Raw genomic sequence first — 18,424 nt, 5'->3', positions numbered from 1 at the left:
CCGGAATCCCAAGGAGCGTTGGAAAGATTCCACGCTACACTAAAGACCATGCTTAAAACTTATTGTCATGAGAACGTTCGAGACTGGGATGAGGCTTTACCCCTTCTGTTATTTGCCATAAGGGATACAGTCCAGTGCTCACTGGGGTTCAGTCCGTTTGAGCTCATTTTCGGTCACAGGCCCAGGAGACCTCTAACCCTACTGAAAGAAAAGTGGTCTAGCCCGACCGTTCAAGTCAGTGTGATCGACTATGTGCTGAAATTCCGGGAAAGGCTGCATAAAGTATGCGCCTTGGCAAAAGAAAACCTTAAAGACTCCCAGGAAAAAATGAGTCAGTGGTATAACCTGAGAGCGAGAGAACGAGAGTTTCACATAGGCGACCAGGTTTTGGTCCTATTTCCGGTAGTTACCCACCCCCTTCAGGCAAGGTTTCAAGGACCATATACAGTGCGTAAGAAAATAGACTCGCTGAATTACGTGAATGAAACCCCCGACCGGCGAAAGCCGACCCAGTTAGTTCATGTGAACATGATGAAAAGGTACCATGAAACCACCCCTGCGGTGGTCGGTGCGGCCATGAAATCCGATGAGGTAGAGGGGGGTGGTAAGGAGGGACCAGAACGGTTTGAAAAGATAGGCATAGTCCCCACCAGATTGGAGAACTCTGTCGTATTGGCAAGCATTGCGGATAAAGTTAGCCACTTAAGGCCTGAACAGCGGGAGCAGGTAATACAGCTCATTAACCGGCATACAGACTTATGTCCAGATGTCCCCAGAAGGTGTAGTGGGACGAAACATGATGTGATAGTTACCTCAACCCAACCTATAAAACAGGCCCCTTATTGGATGAATTCCGAAAAGAGCCAGCTAGTAGGAAAGGAGATTGAACATATGCTAGCTGCTGGGATAATCCACGAATCCTCTTCTGCGTGGGCTTCTCCTTGCGTGGTTGTCCCAAAACCGGACAGTACCATAAGATTCTGTACCGATTACCGGAAGGTCAACGCTGTCACCCAGACAGATGCTTACCCTATCCCCAGGGTGGATGATTGCATTGATCAAGTGGGGAAGGCGAGGTACATCACAAAAATTGACTTGTTAAAGGGGTACTGGTGCGTTCCTTTAACAGACAGGGCTCGAGAGATTTCAGCCTTTGTCACCCCATCCGGGTTGTACGAGTACAACGTTATGACATTTGGGATGAAAAATGCACCAGGGACATTTCAGCGGATGATAGACACTGTGATAAAGGGGTTAACCCACACCAAGGCTTATCTTGACGATGTGGTAGTTTGGAATGACACCTGGGGGGAGCACCTGGAGGCTGTAGAAGATCTGTTTACCCGAATGTCGGCAGCCCAACTTACAGTAAACCTCGCAAAGAGTGAATTTGGTCATGCCACGATCACCTATTTGGGGTATGTGGTGGGAGAGGGGCAGTTGGCTCCTGTGCAGGCGAAGGTACAGGCTATTTCTGAGGTCCCTGTACCCTACAATAAAAGGGCCCTGAGGAGGTTTTTGGGCATGGTGGGATACTATCGGAAATTCAGTAAAAATTTCGCGGACATTGCTCTCCCCCTTACAAAACTCCTACGGAAGGAGGAAAAATTTGAGTGGGGTCATTCTTGTCAGAATGCTTTTGAAAAGTTAAAAGCCATATTGTGCCATCACCCTGTGTTAAAAACACCCGATTTGTTAGCACCCTTCTCCTTGGCGATGGACGCCAGTGATGAGGCTGCAGGAGCAGTCCTCTTACAGCAAGCAGGGGATGGAGTGGAGCACCCGGTAGCATATTTCTCTCGGAAGTTCAATGTACACCAGAGGAATTACTCTACCGTGGAAAAGGAATTGTTGGCACTTGTGTTGGCGATACAACATTTCGAAGTGTACACTTGTCCAGTGCAAAAACCCCTAGTGGTCTATACCGATCACAACCCGTTGGTATTCCTGGCCAATATGAAAAATAAAAACAGGAGGTTATTGAGTTGGAGTCTGATGCTGCAAGAATTCGATATTAAGATACAGCATATTAAGGGGAGTGATAATGTGCTAGCGGATTGTTTATCTGGATGCTGAATTAAATGTATAACTGTATTGCTCTGTAGTGAAAAGAAAAGCTGTTGTATTGTGTTAGTTTCCCCAATCCTGGCAGACTCTGTACTATTTCGTTTTAACCGCTGGTAAAAACGCTGTGAAGAGGGGAGGTGTTATGTCCGCAGCCCCCTCCTTTGTGAGAATCGCAGTTGTTATGCCCGCAGCCCCCTCCTTTGTGAGAATCGCAAGAGCACTAAAGGGGGGGTGGGTCAGGAGACCCAGGAAATGAGAGAGAGACGCAGAATCCACAGGGGGTTTGGAATGTCCTGGCCCCTCAACGACCACAGGAAACGGCCATTGTCTCTTGGAGACAGAATTGTGTATTGAGCATTGTGCTATTCATCGACGCCCTCAAGGAATGAGCAACGTGGGCTGGTTGGGGGGGATGGCATCATCCCAACCTGATTGACATCTGAGACCCCGTGAGTAAGGATAAAAGAAGGTCTGGGGAACAACCCCTTTAGACACACCAGAAGAGACGCTAGTGATTCCGTAATAGCGGGCAGCCATTTGAAGGAAGCCACGTGTGTTCGGTTCCCTTGCCTGGGAGCCGGTGGCGGGTACCACAGAAACGATTTTCTTGAACTAACAACGGGGAACCAACTGCCCCCGACTCAACGGATTGGCCTCATCAAAAGACCCGGGCAAGTTTCTTTTCTCATAAATCTCTCTCTCTCTCCAACAAGTGAAAACCCAGCGGTCCCCAAAAACCTGAAGCCTGCAGGAACTGAGTGACTCTTATATTTCCAACGGACAATATATTACCCCCTAGACAAACGATAGAGCTCTTTCTTATTGATGATTATTACTATACCCGCACTTTAGATTGAGTATTGACGACGTATATTATCTGAATGTTTGTGCCCCTTTATAAATAAAGACTATTAAAAATAGTACACATTTTATGTCAAAGATTTGGATGATGGAATTGATGGATTTGTTTGCAGACAATATTGCAAATAGGTGGAGGGGCAGGTAGTTCTAAGGAAGTCGAGAGGCTACAAAAGGACTTAGACAGATTAGGTGTGGTAAACCATGTATATCTGTGGACACGCCCCTCTGCTGACTGCTCCTGTGGCTCCTCCCACAGAACCCTGGATAAAGGCGATTGTGTCATTGCTCCTCCCACAGTCCAGGGCAGTCATTCAGCATGGACATGGTCCATTTTACTGCTAATAAAAGCCTTTCAGCATTTACTCTACTTCCAGTCTTTTGGAGTTATTGATAGTGCATCATTAGGAGAATGGGCAAAGAAGTGGCAGATGGAATGCAGTGTCGGGCAGTGTACGGTCATACGCTTTGATAGAAGAAATGAAAGGGTTGACTATTTTCTAAGTGGAGAGAAAATACAAATAACTTAGGTTCAAAGGGACTTGGGAGTACTTGTGCAGGATTCCCTAAAGATTAATTTGCGGGTGAGGAAGGTAATTGCAATAATAGCATTCACTTCAAGAGGAAGACTTTATAAAGTACTGGTGAGTCCTTACTTGGAGTATTGTGAGCAATTTTGGGCCCCTTATCTTTGAAAGGATGTGCTGAAACTGGAGAGGGTTCAAAGGAAGCTCACGAAAATGATTCCAAGATTGAATAGCTTGTCATATGAAGAACATTTGATGGCTCTGGGCCTGTATGCGATAGAATTCATTAGAATAAAGAGAGACCTCATTGTAACTTATCGAATGGAGAAAGGTCTTGATAGAGTGAATGTGAAGAGGGTGTTTCCCATGATGAGAGAGTATAAAGACCAGAGGGAACAGCCTCAGTATAGAGGGGTGTCCTTTTAGAATGGAGATGAGGAGGAGTTTCTTCAGCCAGTGATTAGTGAATCTGTGGAATTCTTTGCCACAGGCAGCTGTGGAGGCCAAGTCGTTATAAATACTTAATGTCGAGGTCGACAGATTCTTGATTGGTCAGGGCATGAAGGGATATGAGGAGAAACCAGGAGACTGGAGCTGAGAGAAAAATTGGATAGCCATGATAAAATGACAGGTCAGACTCGATGGGCCAAATGGCCTGATTCTGCTCCTATACCTTACGGTCTTATGGAAGTGAGAGCTATGTGCAAGTGGCACAGAAGACATGACATTTTTTGTCAGTTAACTTCTATGGGACAATTTATGTTTCAATTTATTTGCTTTCATAAAATTTCACACAATTCAATCTGCACTGGTGGCTATACTTAGTGATCACAGAAACATCAAGGGTGTTTTGGAACTGGCTCAATGGAGCAAAAAAACACAGGACCTCCGTCGCACTTTTCATTTGTCTTTATAAGAAATATTAAATAATAATTTTAAGAAAGCAAAACCAAATGACATCATGTTTGAGTTAATAACTGTTTTCAAGAAATTCTTCAAAATATATCATGTAGGTATGTGTTTAAGCGCACACTTAAAATCTCATACTTGTGTACTGAAGACCCCGGTATTCACATATAGCACCTGGTGGCTTTAGATTGGGCCAATAGTGGAAAAGCATTTGAACAGCTGGCGGCTTCACTTGAGACGGACCATATGCTATCACGTACAACAAGTCCTAAACAACAGAGAAACAAACACTTTATATTATGTTACTAAGGTGCATGTAATCAAGGATAAATTTATGTCAATATAAACTCAATCCATATGTAATATAAATTCCATACTTCAGTATTATTAATTTATCGGCCATCTTTTACTGCATTTTTCAGGAACCGAGTGCTCAATTATATCTATAATTATAGCCATGCTCTTCTCTCACTGTTGCCATCGGGTAAAAAGTATATGAGCCTCAGGACTTGTACCATCAGGTTTAAGACCAATTACTATCTCTCAACCATCTCACTTTAATCTTTATCTTGTTATTTCATCCTCTTTCATTTCATGTTGTTTCATACTTGTTATTTATTGCTATTTATTTATATTTGCATTTGCACCATTGTTATTCATTGATCCTGTTTACTGTTATATAGATATTCATTGTTCTATAGATCTGTTAAGTATGCCCACAGGAAAAAGAATCTCAGGGTTGTACGTGGTGACATGTATGTACTCTGATAATAAATCTTACTTTGAGCATTGAACTTTATAAGATTGTTTGGGTTTGTCTTTGGTTTGACTCAGGCTACCTCTGAATCTTGGCAGAGATACAGGTCTATTGCTATAACAAAGCAAGTGAAACAGGAGAACATACTAAGCAGTAATCCGTAAAGCCATTCAGAAGTGAATCAGTAATGGTTTTTATGCTAAAGGGGTTGCTAGCAGAGGAAGTGCATGGCTCATGAAAGACAGCAGAGATGTTAACACAAAATACACTGCAGATGCTGTGGTCAAAGCAACACGTACAACAAGCTGGAGGAACTCAGCAGGTCGGCAGCATCCGTGGAAACGAGCAATCAACGTTTTGGGCCGAGACCCTTCATCACCAGAGATACTGGCAGGTGTGAGGCAGGAAGGAAGTGATGCTACCCATGGTCCCCATTAGCTTTAGATCAACTTATTAGCTATGAGATATTAATCCCAATTCTGATTCCTATATGTCCACTCTTAAAATTTTAATCGTTAATGATCAGTACATTTATTTTATGATAAAAGTTTGAGGCAACTTACTTGTACTCACACTCAGAACTTAGTAACATTCTGTGCAGTGGTCACAAGAGTATTTTTATATTGAATATTTATGAATGGAATTCACTAATTCGCAAGGGCACTCTATTGGTCTTTAAAGAGGATGGTTTAATGAGACTCATAAAAGAAGCATTATTAGCACAGCTTCATATTTGATAGTGATTTGATTTGATTTAAATGGTGGTTTTTCAATCTATAGAGACATTCGCTTCAAATAAAAACTACATGCAAGCTTAAAAAATTGCTACCTAAAAATAAGAAGCCTTACAAATCTAACATATTTGAAAGGTGAAAACAATACTGAATAAGTCTGACCAAGTTGCACACAGCTTGAGCATCAGTAATTAGTGATGCACCTGAGATAACAACTCCCTCACGATAACAGGCTATTTTACATATGACAATATTCAGTATGCAATTAAATAATATAATACTTGGCCCTTTAAGGTTATTATAACTGGGGGGGAGGGGAGGGGGTGATAATGGGGACAAGCTCCCACTACCTACTAAATGCTCCCAATGGCGTAAATCTCAAATAACCTCTGACAACCAAGTCCAGCTCCTGGACTTCATGTGTGGCTTAGCTACTCAGCCTGGAGGAACCATTTCTACTGACAGAAGGAGCAAAGGCAGATTACTGGCGCCTTTAAACCAGTCACTTCGGGCAGATGAGGCTCATCAGCTGTGTTTGGCAGCCTATCTCAAAGAAGAAAATCTCTGATCTCAAACCTCCGCTGCCTTGTGGCTATACCCACTCATGGGGACAGATTCGGGAGTAAACCCAGAGGGAAAATCCGGACCTGAAGTCCCTAAGTCAGTCCTACATTGAGTTCACTGCTGACTGACAACTGCAACACTGCTGGTACCAAAGTGTATCAGTCTCTGCTGTTCTTTTGGGTTCATCAGATGTGTGGAGAGGGGAAGCTTGCTCGCCATATCATACTGCCCAGGCTTGCGTATCCAGACATCAAGGATGCAATACCTATGGTCAACTCTGACTGACGGAAACTCTCAATATAATACAATATACAAAAGAAGGAAAAAGAATTATATTTGTGAACAATTTTATTTCAAAGAATGGTTTCATGACATGGCCCGTTATTATTTTATTTAAATTTTCCTTGCAAAAAATATTTTTAATTTACATTTTTGTAAAATTAATGATGAATCACTTTTTGAGATAGTGATTTAGATGCATATCATATTTTTTACTGAGTTAAGTATTGTATGTAATTAGTTTTGCTACAACAAGTGTATGGGACATTGGAAAAAAAGTTGAATTTCCCCATGGGGATGAATAAAGTATCTATCTATCTATCTATCTATCTAGAAGCTAACATCAACACAGTACTAAGTGCAGGCAGGCTTCACTGAGTCATCCTGTCAGCAGAGTCAGATGGCTGAGTTTTTTTTAAACTGCAATACCCAAGAGATCGCTCAAACAAACACAGAGCATTAAAATGCCTGCAGCCCTGATGGAACAGCTGTGCCTGCAGAATCAGTTGACTGGATTTTTTAAATCAGGGGTTTTCATTAATTCAAATACATCATTAGAGCTGTGCATAGGATCTTAGCTACACTATAAAATTAATGCTGGGTGCAACACAGATTCACCACAATAAGAAAATATAAAATGAATCAGAGCACACTGCTGTTGCAGAAAAAGTTACAGGAAATTTTAATGGCTTTGCTCCAAATTATAAAAGGGAATTGTAAAATTACAAATCAAAATTATTTCATGCCTGACCATAAAGCAATAATAGGGAACCTGAGATTGGGAATAGATCTCATGCTATAAGGGATATAAGTATTTAAGTAAAGCTTCCCCAAATGAAGCATAGCAATTGAAAGAAATTCCATTGCAAACCCTGAAGAGCAAGTTCGGTAAATGAAGGAAAGAAAAAGAAAACAAGATGGCTGTGAGGTGAACGTGCTTATTCTAAGCCGGTACTGCCGACTGAAGCATTGTGAGAGAGAACAGAACACCGGGACCCATAGATCAGCTCTCAGAGGCTGTGTACTCAGCATATTGAGCTCTCTCTCACTCTCTCCATTGGTGGTGGGGAGGAGATTGTTGTCAATTCTTGGGTCACAGAACTCGCAAAAAAGTGGTGCAACAGACGTTTAACACCATAAAACAGCAAGTTGTTTTTGTTCCATCTCCCCCCTCACTGTGAAAGAGGACACTTCTTTTTCCCTTTATTGGGGAGGGAGAGAGAGACCCTGTGGCATGTCAAATTGTTGGGTGAATGATTAGTTTCATGGTCTTTATTGGGGGCTTTGCTATTGCAGGTTTGGTGGGTGGGGGGTGTCAATGCTTTTTTGTGGAAGTGGGTGCGGGTGGGGGAGGGTCGTTGCTTTGCTACTCATTGTGCATGGGGGAGTCTTCAGGGTTTGAACGTTTTTACTGTCACTCGTTCTTTGAGCCACTCCTCTGTTTTCGTGGATGTCTGAAGAAACAGAATTTCAGGATGTATATTGTATACATTTCTCTGATATTAAATGGTTACTGAACATTTGCACTATTGAACAATAGTCTAAAGCAAGGGTTCTCAATCTGGGGTCCATAGACACCTTGGTAAATGCAAGGGGTCCATGGCATAAAAAAAGGTTGAGAACCCCTGGTCTAAAGTAAACTTTCATATCAAATCTCAGGGTTGTATATGGTGGCATGCTAAAAAATTTACTTTGAACCACTGATATTGTAATTCTACAGACTGCCTCATACTATTGTATTACTGACAGTAGATCAGAGAAAGAATTCTGGAACTGTTAATCTTGTGAAAATAAGCTTTAAATGGGCATTATCTAAATGATATAAAAGTCAAAATACTTAAATTTTTGCTGAAATAACAATCAAAAAGATGAATCTCAAGGTTGCATGTGGTATACATACTTGGATAATATAGCTGATCAATTGTTCAAAAACAAAATACAATATTTTATATTTTAATGGTGCTGGTGCAGAATACCAACACTTACTTCCTCCTTGCTTAGTTACAGCAGCATTCTACATAATCAACTGAGTGACCAGTGAATATAAAAGCCAAACTTCTGTTGTAGCATCCATTCTGGAATCAACTTTGAAAGAAAAATGGGTACATAGCCAGAAGCAGATTTCAACTGCAATTTACAATAAATATTAAATTTTCCTGACATGAAATTCTGTCTGATCTAAATAAATTACAAATTAAAACAATAAAACCATTCTTTGTTCTTCTATGGAATAAGGCAAATATCAGGATCATCATTTAGTCTGCAGGACTATCATATATTAATTGTCTATCCAAGTGATCACGAGTTGTAACAGTTTGAAAGACCTCTCATGGTGCTGTGAAGTGAAGGAATTCTAAGATTTTTCTTCAGTAACTTTGATGAAACAGCAATATAGTTCCATAGAACCATAGAACATTACAGCACAGAAACAGGCCTTTTGGTCCTTCTTGGCTGTGCCGAACCATTTTTCTGCCTAGTCCTACTGACCTGCACCTGGGCCATATCCCTCCATACACTTCTCATCCATATACCTGTCCAAGTTTTTCTTAAATGTTAAAAGTGAGCCCGCATTTACTGCTTCATCTGGCAGCTCATTCCACACTCCCACCACTCTGTGTGAAGAAACCCCCCCCAATGTTCCCTTTAAACTTTTCCCCCTTCACCCTTAACCCATGTCCTCTGGGTTTTTTTCTCCCCTAGCCTCAGTGGAAAAAGCCTGCTTGTATTCACTCTATCTTTACCCATCATAATTTTATATACCTCTAACAAATCTCCCCTCATTCTTCTACGCTCCGGAAAATAAAGTCCTAATCTAGTCAACCTTTCTTTGTACAACACACACAAAATGCTGGTGGAACACAGCAGGCCAGGCAGCATCTATAAGGAGAAGCACTGTCGACGTTTCGGGCCGAGACCCTTCGTCAGGACCCTTCATCGGGTCTCGGCCCAAAACGTCGACAGTGCTTCTCCTTATAGATGCTGCCTGGCCTGCTATGTTCCACCAGCATTTTGTGTGTGTTGTTTGAATTTCCAGCATCTGCAGATTTCCTCATGTTTAACCTTTCTCTGTAATTCAGTTTCTCAAGTCCCAGCAACATCCTTGTAAACCTTCTCTGCACTCCCCAACTCAAGTTGGCTTGGAATTTACTCATGTTTAATTTGCCCAATTTTAAATGGTGTTCAAATCTTGCTGTATGTAAGCACAACCTGATTTATCAACAGAGAACTGAACAGAACAGCATGCATTCAACAGTGAGCATCTCTATTACATAGGAAGAAAGGTTAGTGATGTTAACTGGATCTAGCCCAATGCAAAAGAATTTCCTCAGAGCAATATTCTTATCTCATAATAAATAACCTAAAACCATAACACTATAGTGTCAGTGATATTTAAGTGAATGTCATTTGGGTACAAATATTGCTCAAGTCACAAGTGATAATTATTGATTCTTTTTCAAGTTCAGTGGATTCCATTTAACTGGGATACATCAAGACCAGTACATGCTGGACCAATTAAGTGGATGCCGCAAATCGCCGAAGTTTTATGGAAATAAGGTTCAAAATTCGAAGTAGATTTTTATCAATGTACTGTACATATATTACCACATACAACCAGAGATTCATCTTCTTGTGGACATGCTCAATAAATCCATAGAATAATAACAATATAAGAGAATCAATGAAAGACTGCACCCAACAGATGGACAAACAACCAATGTGCAAAAGACAACACTGTGCAAATACAAAAGAAATAAAAAGAATTATAGTAAATAAATAAGCAATTAATATCAGGAATATCAGATGAAGAGTCCTTGAAAGTGAGTCCATTAGTTGTGGGAACATTTCAATGATGAGGCAAGTAAAGTTGAGTAAGATTATCCCCTTTAGTTAAAGAGCCTGATGAATGAGGGGTAATAACTGTTCCTGAACCTGATGGTGTGAGGCCTGAGGCTCCTGTACCTTCTTCCTGATGGCAACAGTGAGAAGGGAGTATATCCTGTCACGTACCCCGTGACCGGGTTACCAAACCATCCATCAACTGACCATGTCCATCAAACTGGGCCACTCCTTCCTGTCTCAGCAGGCACCTGACACCCACTATGCTGTGTCAGCAGGGATTCACACAAGCAGGCAAAGTGGCAAAGTCCTTGGAAGTAAAGTCAACAATCTGCGAAGAAGCCATAATTTTAAATCCTTGTGTCTCTCTCATTATCAGCATGTGCAGCATGGTGCCTCTCCCCCTCTTTATCTCTCTCTCTCGTTAGCAGCATAGTTCATGGGGGGTCAACTCTGGACCCCATCTCCCCATGGTTTTCTCATCACACGTAACAATCCTAGGAAATGGGTGTTCCTAATGATGGATGCTGCTTTCCTGTGATAGCATTTCATGTGGATGTGCTCAATAGAGGAGAGAACTTTACTGGGCCATATGCACAACTTTTTGTATGATTTTCCATTTAATTGCAATGGTGTTTCCATACCAGTCTGTGATGCAGTCAATATACTCTCCACTACACATCTGTAGAAGTCTGTCAAAGTTTTAGATGTCACTTTGAATTTTCACAAACTCCTAATGAAGTAGAGGCATTGTCATGATTTTTTTTTGTAAATCCACCTATGTGCTGGGCCCAGGACAAGCCCTCTGAAATAATAACACTGAGCAACTTGAAGCTGCTGACCTTCTCCACCTCTGATCCACCAATGACGACTGGCTCTGGTTTCCTGCTTCTGAAGTCAATAATCAGCTCCCTGGTGCTGCTGACACTGAGTAAAAAGTTGTTGTTATGGCACCACTCAGCCAGATTTTCAATCTCCCTTTGGTGTCATCAGTAAACTTGAAAATGGCATTGGAACTGTGCTTAGCCACACAGTCACAAGTGCAAAACGAGTAAAGCGGGAGACTAAGCACATAGCCTTGTGGTGCACCTGTGCTGAGGAAGAACATGGAAGTGTTATTGCCAATCCAAACTGACTGAGGTCTGCATATGAGGAAATTGAAGATCCAACTGCACAAGGAGGTATTGAGGCCATGGTCTTGGAGCTTATTGATTACTTCTGAGGGGATGATGGTACTAAATGCTGAACTGTAGTTGATATACAGCATCCTGACCTTTGCTGTCCAGATGTTCCAGGGTTGAGTGAAGATCCAATGAAATGGCATCTGCTGTGGACCTGTTGCTCCAGTACGCACATTAGAATGAATCTAAGTCACTTCTCAGGCAAGATTTGATATGTTTCATCACCAGCCTCTCAAAAACTTAATCACTGTGGATGCAAGTGCTACTAGATGATAGTCATTAAGGCAAGTTGCCACGTTCTTCTTAGATACTGGTATAATTGAAGCCTGTTTGAAGAAGGTGAATACAACACACTGCTAAGGTGAGAGTTTGAAGATCTCAGTGAACACTCCACCCAGTTGATCAGCACAGGTATTTAGTACTTGGCAAGTACTCCATCTGAGCCAAATACTTTACATGGGTTCACCCTCCTGAAGGCTGCTTGCGTGACAACCTCAGAGACACAAATCATAGGATCATTGGAGGCTGTAGGAGGTCATGATGATTCCTCAATGTTTTGATGGTCAAAGTGAGCACAGAAGGCACGGAGCTCAGCTGGAAATGAAGCCCTGCTGGCACCTAACTTTATAAAATGTAACTTTATAAGAGGTGATAGTATTCAAATAGTTCAAAAGGTATAAAAAAACCGAACTAAATGAAATACAGAACAAATTAGAAAACTACCAATATTATTACAATACTGTACTATAAAACTGTATTAGTTACTAATTATTATCAACTATTAATTCATCCAGAGTACACTGCCTTGTTCTTTTGATTTCGTGTAAATGAACAACATTTTAAAGTCAAAATAAAAAACAAAATGTTCAAAAATCATTGCTTTTTGAATCCACTTCCATTGGCCTAAATGGATAACATAACACAAGCACACATAAATGATGCTATTTAAAAACTATTCACTTTTAGCACAGTGTAGTGCCAAATGGCCACACAAGTGCATGCAGCTGATGCCAGTTAGAAACTGTTTAGTAACAGTGTCCTGCCTCTTGAATTAATCGAGAAAATAGCTGAGTTGGCCCAAATAAGTGGCTGCCCCAATTAATCAATGGCCCAGTTAACTGCAATTCACTATTTTTGCTTGATGAATGAGTCTGTTTAACATCGAATCTGTAAGATGGCACCTCTGAAAGCACAGCACTCACTCAGTAATACAATCTCAAGCTTTTGTACTCAATTTTCTGGACAGGAACTTGCATTCTCTCAACTTCACTCACCCCAACACTGAACTGTTCCCACAAACTATAGACTCACTTTCAAGGACCCTTCATCTCATGTTCTTGATATTTATTGCTTATTTATTTACTTTTTATTATTTTGGTTCTTTTGTGTTTGCACAGTTTGATGTCTTTTGCACATTGGTTGTTTCTCCATCCTGTTGGTGCAGTCTTTCATTGATTCTATTATGTTTCTTGGATTTACTGTGAATGCCTGCAAGAAAGTGAATCTCAAGGTTGTATATGTTGACATATACAGTTTGTACTTTAATAAGAAATTTATTTTGAACATTCCTGAAAGTTAGCAGCTTCAATTATATTACACCATGTACATTTTGTCTCCAGTTCCCACTTACTTTGTTCAACATTCATCACACACATTTATAGTCATTATGATGTTGATATTCTGCTTCTTGTAACATTACTTACTTTCCACACTTCTTGTTTGTATTTCATAAGACTTTCCAATAACTGACAATGGTACACTATGAAAGATATTTAAAATAAGCACATTATTTAAAAAAATCATCATTCAGTGACAATTTCATTTAACTGAACAATTAATTTATTCATAACAAATCTTGATCTGTAACACACACAAAATGCTGGTGGAACACAGCAGGCCAGGCAGCATCTATAGGGAAAAGCGCTGTCGACGTTTCGGGCCGAGACCCTTTGTCAGGACACAGGGACGAAGGATCTCGGGCCGAAACATCGACAGCGCTTCTCCCTATAGATGCTGCCTGGCCTGCTGCATTCCACCAGAATTTTGTGTGTGTTACTTGAATTTCCAGCATCTGCAGATTTCCTCGTGTTTGCCTTTCAAATCTTGATCTGTGTATATTTTAAATCATGGAAGTTATTCTAGATTCAAAAGGAAAAAATTTAGTTTCATCTACAACCCATTCTTTGCTACCAAATCCCTTTGTATTAACCCATTTGGTGATTCATTCCATAAACCTCAGTCCTGATTACTTTGAATGTTTTCAAAATACACGTGTATTCCAAATACATACACATTTAAAATGCACGCACATGTCCTTGCTGGAAAATAATTTATGGATTGCTCAACGTAAATTTGTTTTTGATAGATTGCAGAAACACAAGATGGGATGGAATATGTTGAAAAACAATTAAAATCAAATCTCCAACCTGTTTCCATCTGAATAACATAAAGTATTGAATTTATTTATTTTATTTAGACATAAAGCACAGAACAGGCCCTTCTAGCCTAATGACCTGCACCATCCAGCAACCCAGCAATTTAACACTAGCCCAATCACAGGACCATTTACAATGACCAATTAACCTTCTAACTGGCATGTCTTTGGACTGTGGGAGGAAACTGAAGGAAACCCACACAATCAAGGTGAGAATGTACAAACTCCATACAGACTGCAGCAGGATATAAACTTTGAACTCCAATGCCCCAAGCTGTAATAGTGTCGCACTAACCACCTCACTACCGTATATAAAGGATAGGTTTAATGAAAAAAGTAAATTAGATCCAAAAATGGAAGTAAACAAGTGGTAATAGTTCAGACTTGCATATATACACGAGTACCAAATTGAAGTGACCTTGGAGTGTATGCTCATAGACCCCGAGAAATTGGAGGACAAGTCACTAAGGTGCTTTTAGAGGCATATTTCCCTGCTTTAAACAGAATATATGAATAAAGAAATTATATTTGCTCAGCATCTAACATCAGTCAGACCACAACTTAAGTAAAGCAAGAATCCAATCACCACATTAATAGAAAGATTGAACTGCATTCTGATTGGTGCAGAGAAGATTCTATTTTATTTTATTTTTATTTACAAATACAGTGTGGAACAGGCCCTTCTGGTCCTTCGAGCTACCCTGACCAGCAACCCACCTACTTAACCTTAGCCTAATCACAGGGCAATTTGCAACGCTGAACTGACCTACTAACCGGTAAGTATTTGGACTGAGGTAGGAAACAGGAGGACCTGGAGGATCTCACTCATACACAGGAAGAACGTACAAACTTTCTCATCAGCACAGAGGGTATTGCTTTAACTTAGAGATTAGAAGGGAGAAAAGGAGAACGTGTTTCACCCAGTGAGTCTGGAATTCACCCTCAGAAAGAAAACAGAAGCTAAAAATTCTCATTACACTTCAAAAGTATATGGATGTATAGTTCAAACACGAGGAAATCTGCAGATGCTGGAAATTGAAACAACACACACAAAATGCTGGTGGAACACAGCAGGCCAGGCAGCATACTATCTTTCCTTTCGGTTCCTCCCCCCACTACTTTCAAATCTCTTACTATCTTTCCTTTCGGTTAGTCCTGACGAAGGGTCTCGGCCCGAAACGTCGACAGTGCTTCTCCCTATAGATGCTGCCTGGTCTGCTGTGTTCCACCAACTTTTTGTGTGTGTTGGTGGATGTATAGTTGATCAACAGAGCTACCTATCTAACGTTGGAATCCAAAAAGATGTACAAGATCGAAACTTTAAAAATCCAAAATAAGTTCAAGAGAACCATTCCAGTCCATCTCAATCTTTGCAGAATATAGAACATAGAAATTTACAGCACATTACAGGCCCTTTAGCCCACAACATTGTGCCAACCATGTAACCTATTCTAGAAACTGCCTAGAATTTCTGTACCACATAGCCCTCTATTTTTCTAAGCTCCATGTACCTACTTAAGAGTCTCTTCAAAGACCCTTTTGCATCCGCCTCTACCACCTTCGTCGGCAGTGCATTCCACATACCCACCACTCTCTGTGTGAAAAATTTACCCCTGACATTCCCCTTGTACCTCCTTCCAAGCACCTTAAAATTATGTCCCTCGTGTTAGTCATTTCATCCTCTGGCTATCCACATGATCAATGCCTCTCATCACTTATACACTTCTATCAGGTCCTCCGTCGCTCCAAAGGAGAAAAGGCCAAGTTCACTCAACCTGTTCTCCTAAGGCATGCTCTCCAATCGAGGCAACATCCTTGTAAATCTCCTCTGCACTCTCTCTATAGTATCCACATTCTTCCTGTAGTGGTGACCAGAACTGAACACAGAACTTCAAGTGGGATCAAACTAAGGTCTTATAGCTGTAACATTACCTCACAGCTCTTGAACACAAAAAAAGTCGAGAAAATGTATCAAGTTTTTTTAAGTATTTAGCTACAGCTACAACAGAAAGCAATTTCTCACCTCAGGCTTGATACTAAAGAAAAATTAGAAAAAGTTTTTTGTGCATTCTTGAGATTTTAAAAGTCTTTTGTTTTAAAGAGCATCTCCATCAGATGAAGTTACAAGAAAAATATTGAACTATCCTTTACTTTTGTGGTGAAATTCGGTCTTTGCTGGTGTCTTCTGTGGCCCAGTTGACTTCATGTGAAGAAATTACTGAATACAATACTAAATTTAATTTTTGGTAAAATTTGCACAGATGTGTTCAGTCATGAAACACGCTACAAGGAGAGCCAGGCATGAGAAGGGCAATATTAAACAGGGTCATCTTTTCAGAAATTAATGAGTATGAGTATTTATGGTTCTTTAACCCCATGAACTAGAACTAGGCCATTCAGCCCATTGAGTCTTCTCCTCCATTCCATCATGTCTGATTTATTATTCCTCATTCTCCTGCCTTCTCTACACAACCTTTGGAGCTCTGACTAATCACAAACCCATCAACCTCTGCTTTAAATATACCCAATGCCTTGGCTTTCACAGTTCCCTCTGGCAATGAATTCCACAGATTCACCATCTTCTGGCCAAAGGAATTCCTCATTTCTGTTCTAAATGGACAGCCCTCTATTCAGAAGCTTTGTCCTCTGGTTTGAGACTCACCCACTGTTGGAAACATCCTCTCCACATCCACTCTATCTAGGCCTTTCAATATTTGATAGACTTCAATGAGATTCCCCCCACCACCCCAACATTCTTCAAAATTCCAGTGAGCACAAGCCCAGAGTTCCTCACAATTAAGACCAACGTAACTTTTATACACAATGTTTTGAAAATAAAGATCAGAAAATACTGTGAACAATATAAGACAAAGGTGAAGATTTTACAAGTGTGAATAACTTTTTTTCAGAGAGTTACCGTAAGGAGAGGGAAGTGGAGAGTGTGAGAGACATAATCCAGGTTCTATGACCCAGACAACTGTAGCTGACACCCAAAGGCCGGCTTTCAATTACAAAATTTTAATTTTAAAATCACAATTTGACACAGTAGTAGTAGTTGCCAATAGAAGATAATAATAATAAAAGATAGTTATATTAGTTACAATCTCCGCCATGGACAGCCCCAATCCCAACTGTGCAAGGAGGAGGTTTAGGCCTGGCCCATCCTGTAAAAACCCAGAGCCAGAGAAATGCCAACAGAGGCTCTGAAGATTTATTCCTGGGAGAGGAAAGATAGACCAAGAAATTACTATAAATTACACATTTAGATGGAGACATAAAATAAAGATTTTTACTCCTCATGTACATGAAGGATGTAAGAAATAAAGTCAATTCAATTCAATTCAAGATGGGCTACATCTAGAGCCAACTTGAAAGACTGGCCCAGGACTGAGGGTTGGGAACCCCTGGATTAGAGTGTATAATTGTTACTTTCCTTGCAGCTTAGCTTCCTTATGCTTGTTTATATTTCTATATGGTTACCTATGTACTTGTAATTGTTCAGTGTGTTTGCTAGTGGCAGCTGTTGCTTTTGAACAACTTTGTAGCCTTGGCAGGTATCACATTACCTGAATGGGGCTGTCTGATTGGTTGATTCAAGCAACAGAATTTTAATGGAATTTATTGCTGTTTGATTCCCTTTTTTTATGCCATGGACCAATACTATTAAGCAAGGTCCATGGACCCCAGGTTGGGAACCCCTGCATGTTTAAAATTGGTAAAAGAAGACTGGAACATGTTGCATCAGTCTCTTTTCACCTGCACCTTCTCTCTAGGCTCTGCTTTCACTACTCTCCTTTCCCAATCTCCTTGTTCTCTTAACACTTAATAAACAAAAATAAGCAACAAGTTTTATGACTCTCTCTTGACTTCCGAAGGGTCTCAAATCAAAAACATCAATATCCAACCGTACCTAACTGTTGACCAACTCAAAGCTTGCATTAAAGTATAAATGAATAAATAATATTTTTTCACATCACACATCAAAAGAGGCCAAAGATGTTTTAGTTTATCATTTGGGTCCCATAGCAAACACAGCAATTACAGCTTATAATACATTATAATGAACTATCTTTGATATGCATCTTTAAATATTGAACATGTGACTTTATTTGATAAAGCTCTGTAGCAATAAAATTTCAGTTACAATACTGCCAGTGCATTGAGGCATTGTCAGCATGTTTTTGAATGGTCAATCAGTTAATTACATTAGATTTTTTAAAATCCAAAAAGGTAATCTTATTTTCAATTAGATATTAGCTCCATTACTGAAGTTCTCA

At 40.4% G+C, this 18,424-nt stretch overlaps 1 protein-coding gene across 1 annotated transcript in view; it reads right to left on the bottom strand.

Moving 5' to 3' along the window:
• Positions 1 to 18,424, bottom strand: part of LOC140724707 (protein unc-79 homolog) — a 436,731-nt gene that overhangs the window by 375,358 nt on the left and 42,949 nt on the right. The window contains exons 6-7 of the mRNA XM_073039156.1: positions 13,417 to 13,472; positions 4,500 to 4,629 (exon numbers count right to left, since the gene is read on the bottom strand). Coding sequence (XP_072895257.1) covers positions 4,500 to 4,629; positions 13,417 to 13,472 — 186 coding nt within the window. The remainder of the gene's footprint in view (positions 1 to 4,499; positions 4,630 to 13,416; positions 13,473 to 18,424) is intronic.

This window comes from Hemitrygon akajei, chromosome 3 (genome assembly GCF_048418815.1).
Source record: "Hemitrygon akajei chromosome 3, sHemAka1.3, whole genome shotgun sequence".
Classification (NCBI taxonomy): domain Eukaryota; kingdom Metazoa; phylum Chordata; class Chondrichthyes; order Myliobatiformes; family Dasyatidae; genus Hemitrygon; species Hemitrygon akajei.
The sequence above is the reverse complement of the archived record's forward strand: the minus strand, read 5'-3'. Positions and strand labels throughout refer to the sequence as shown.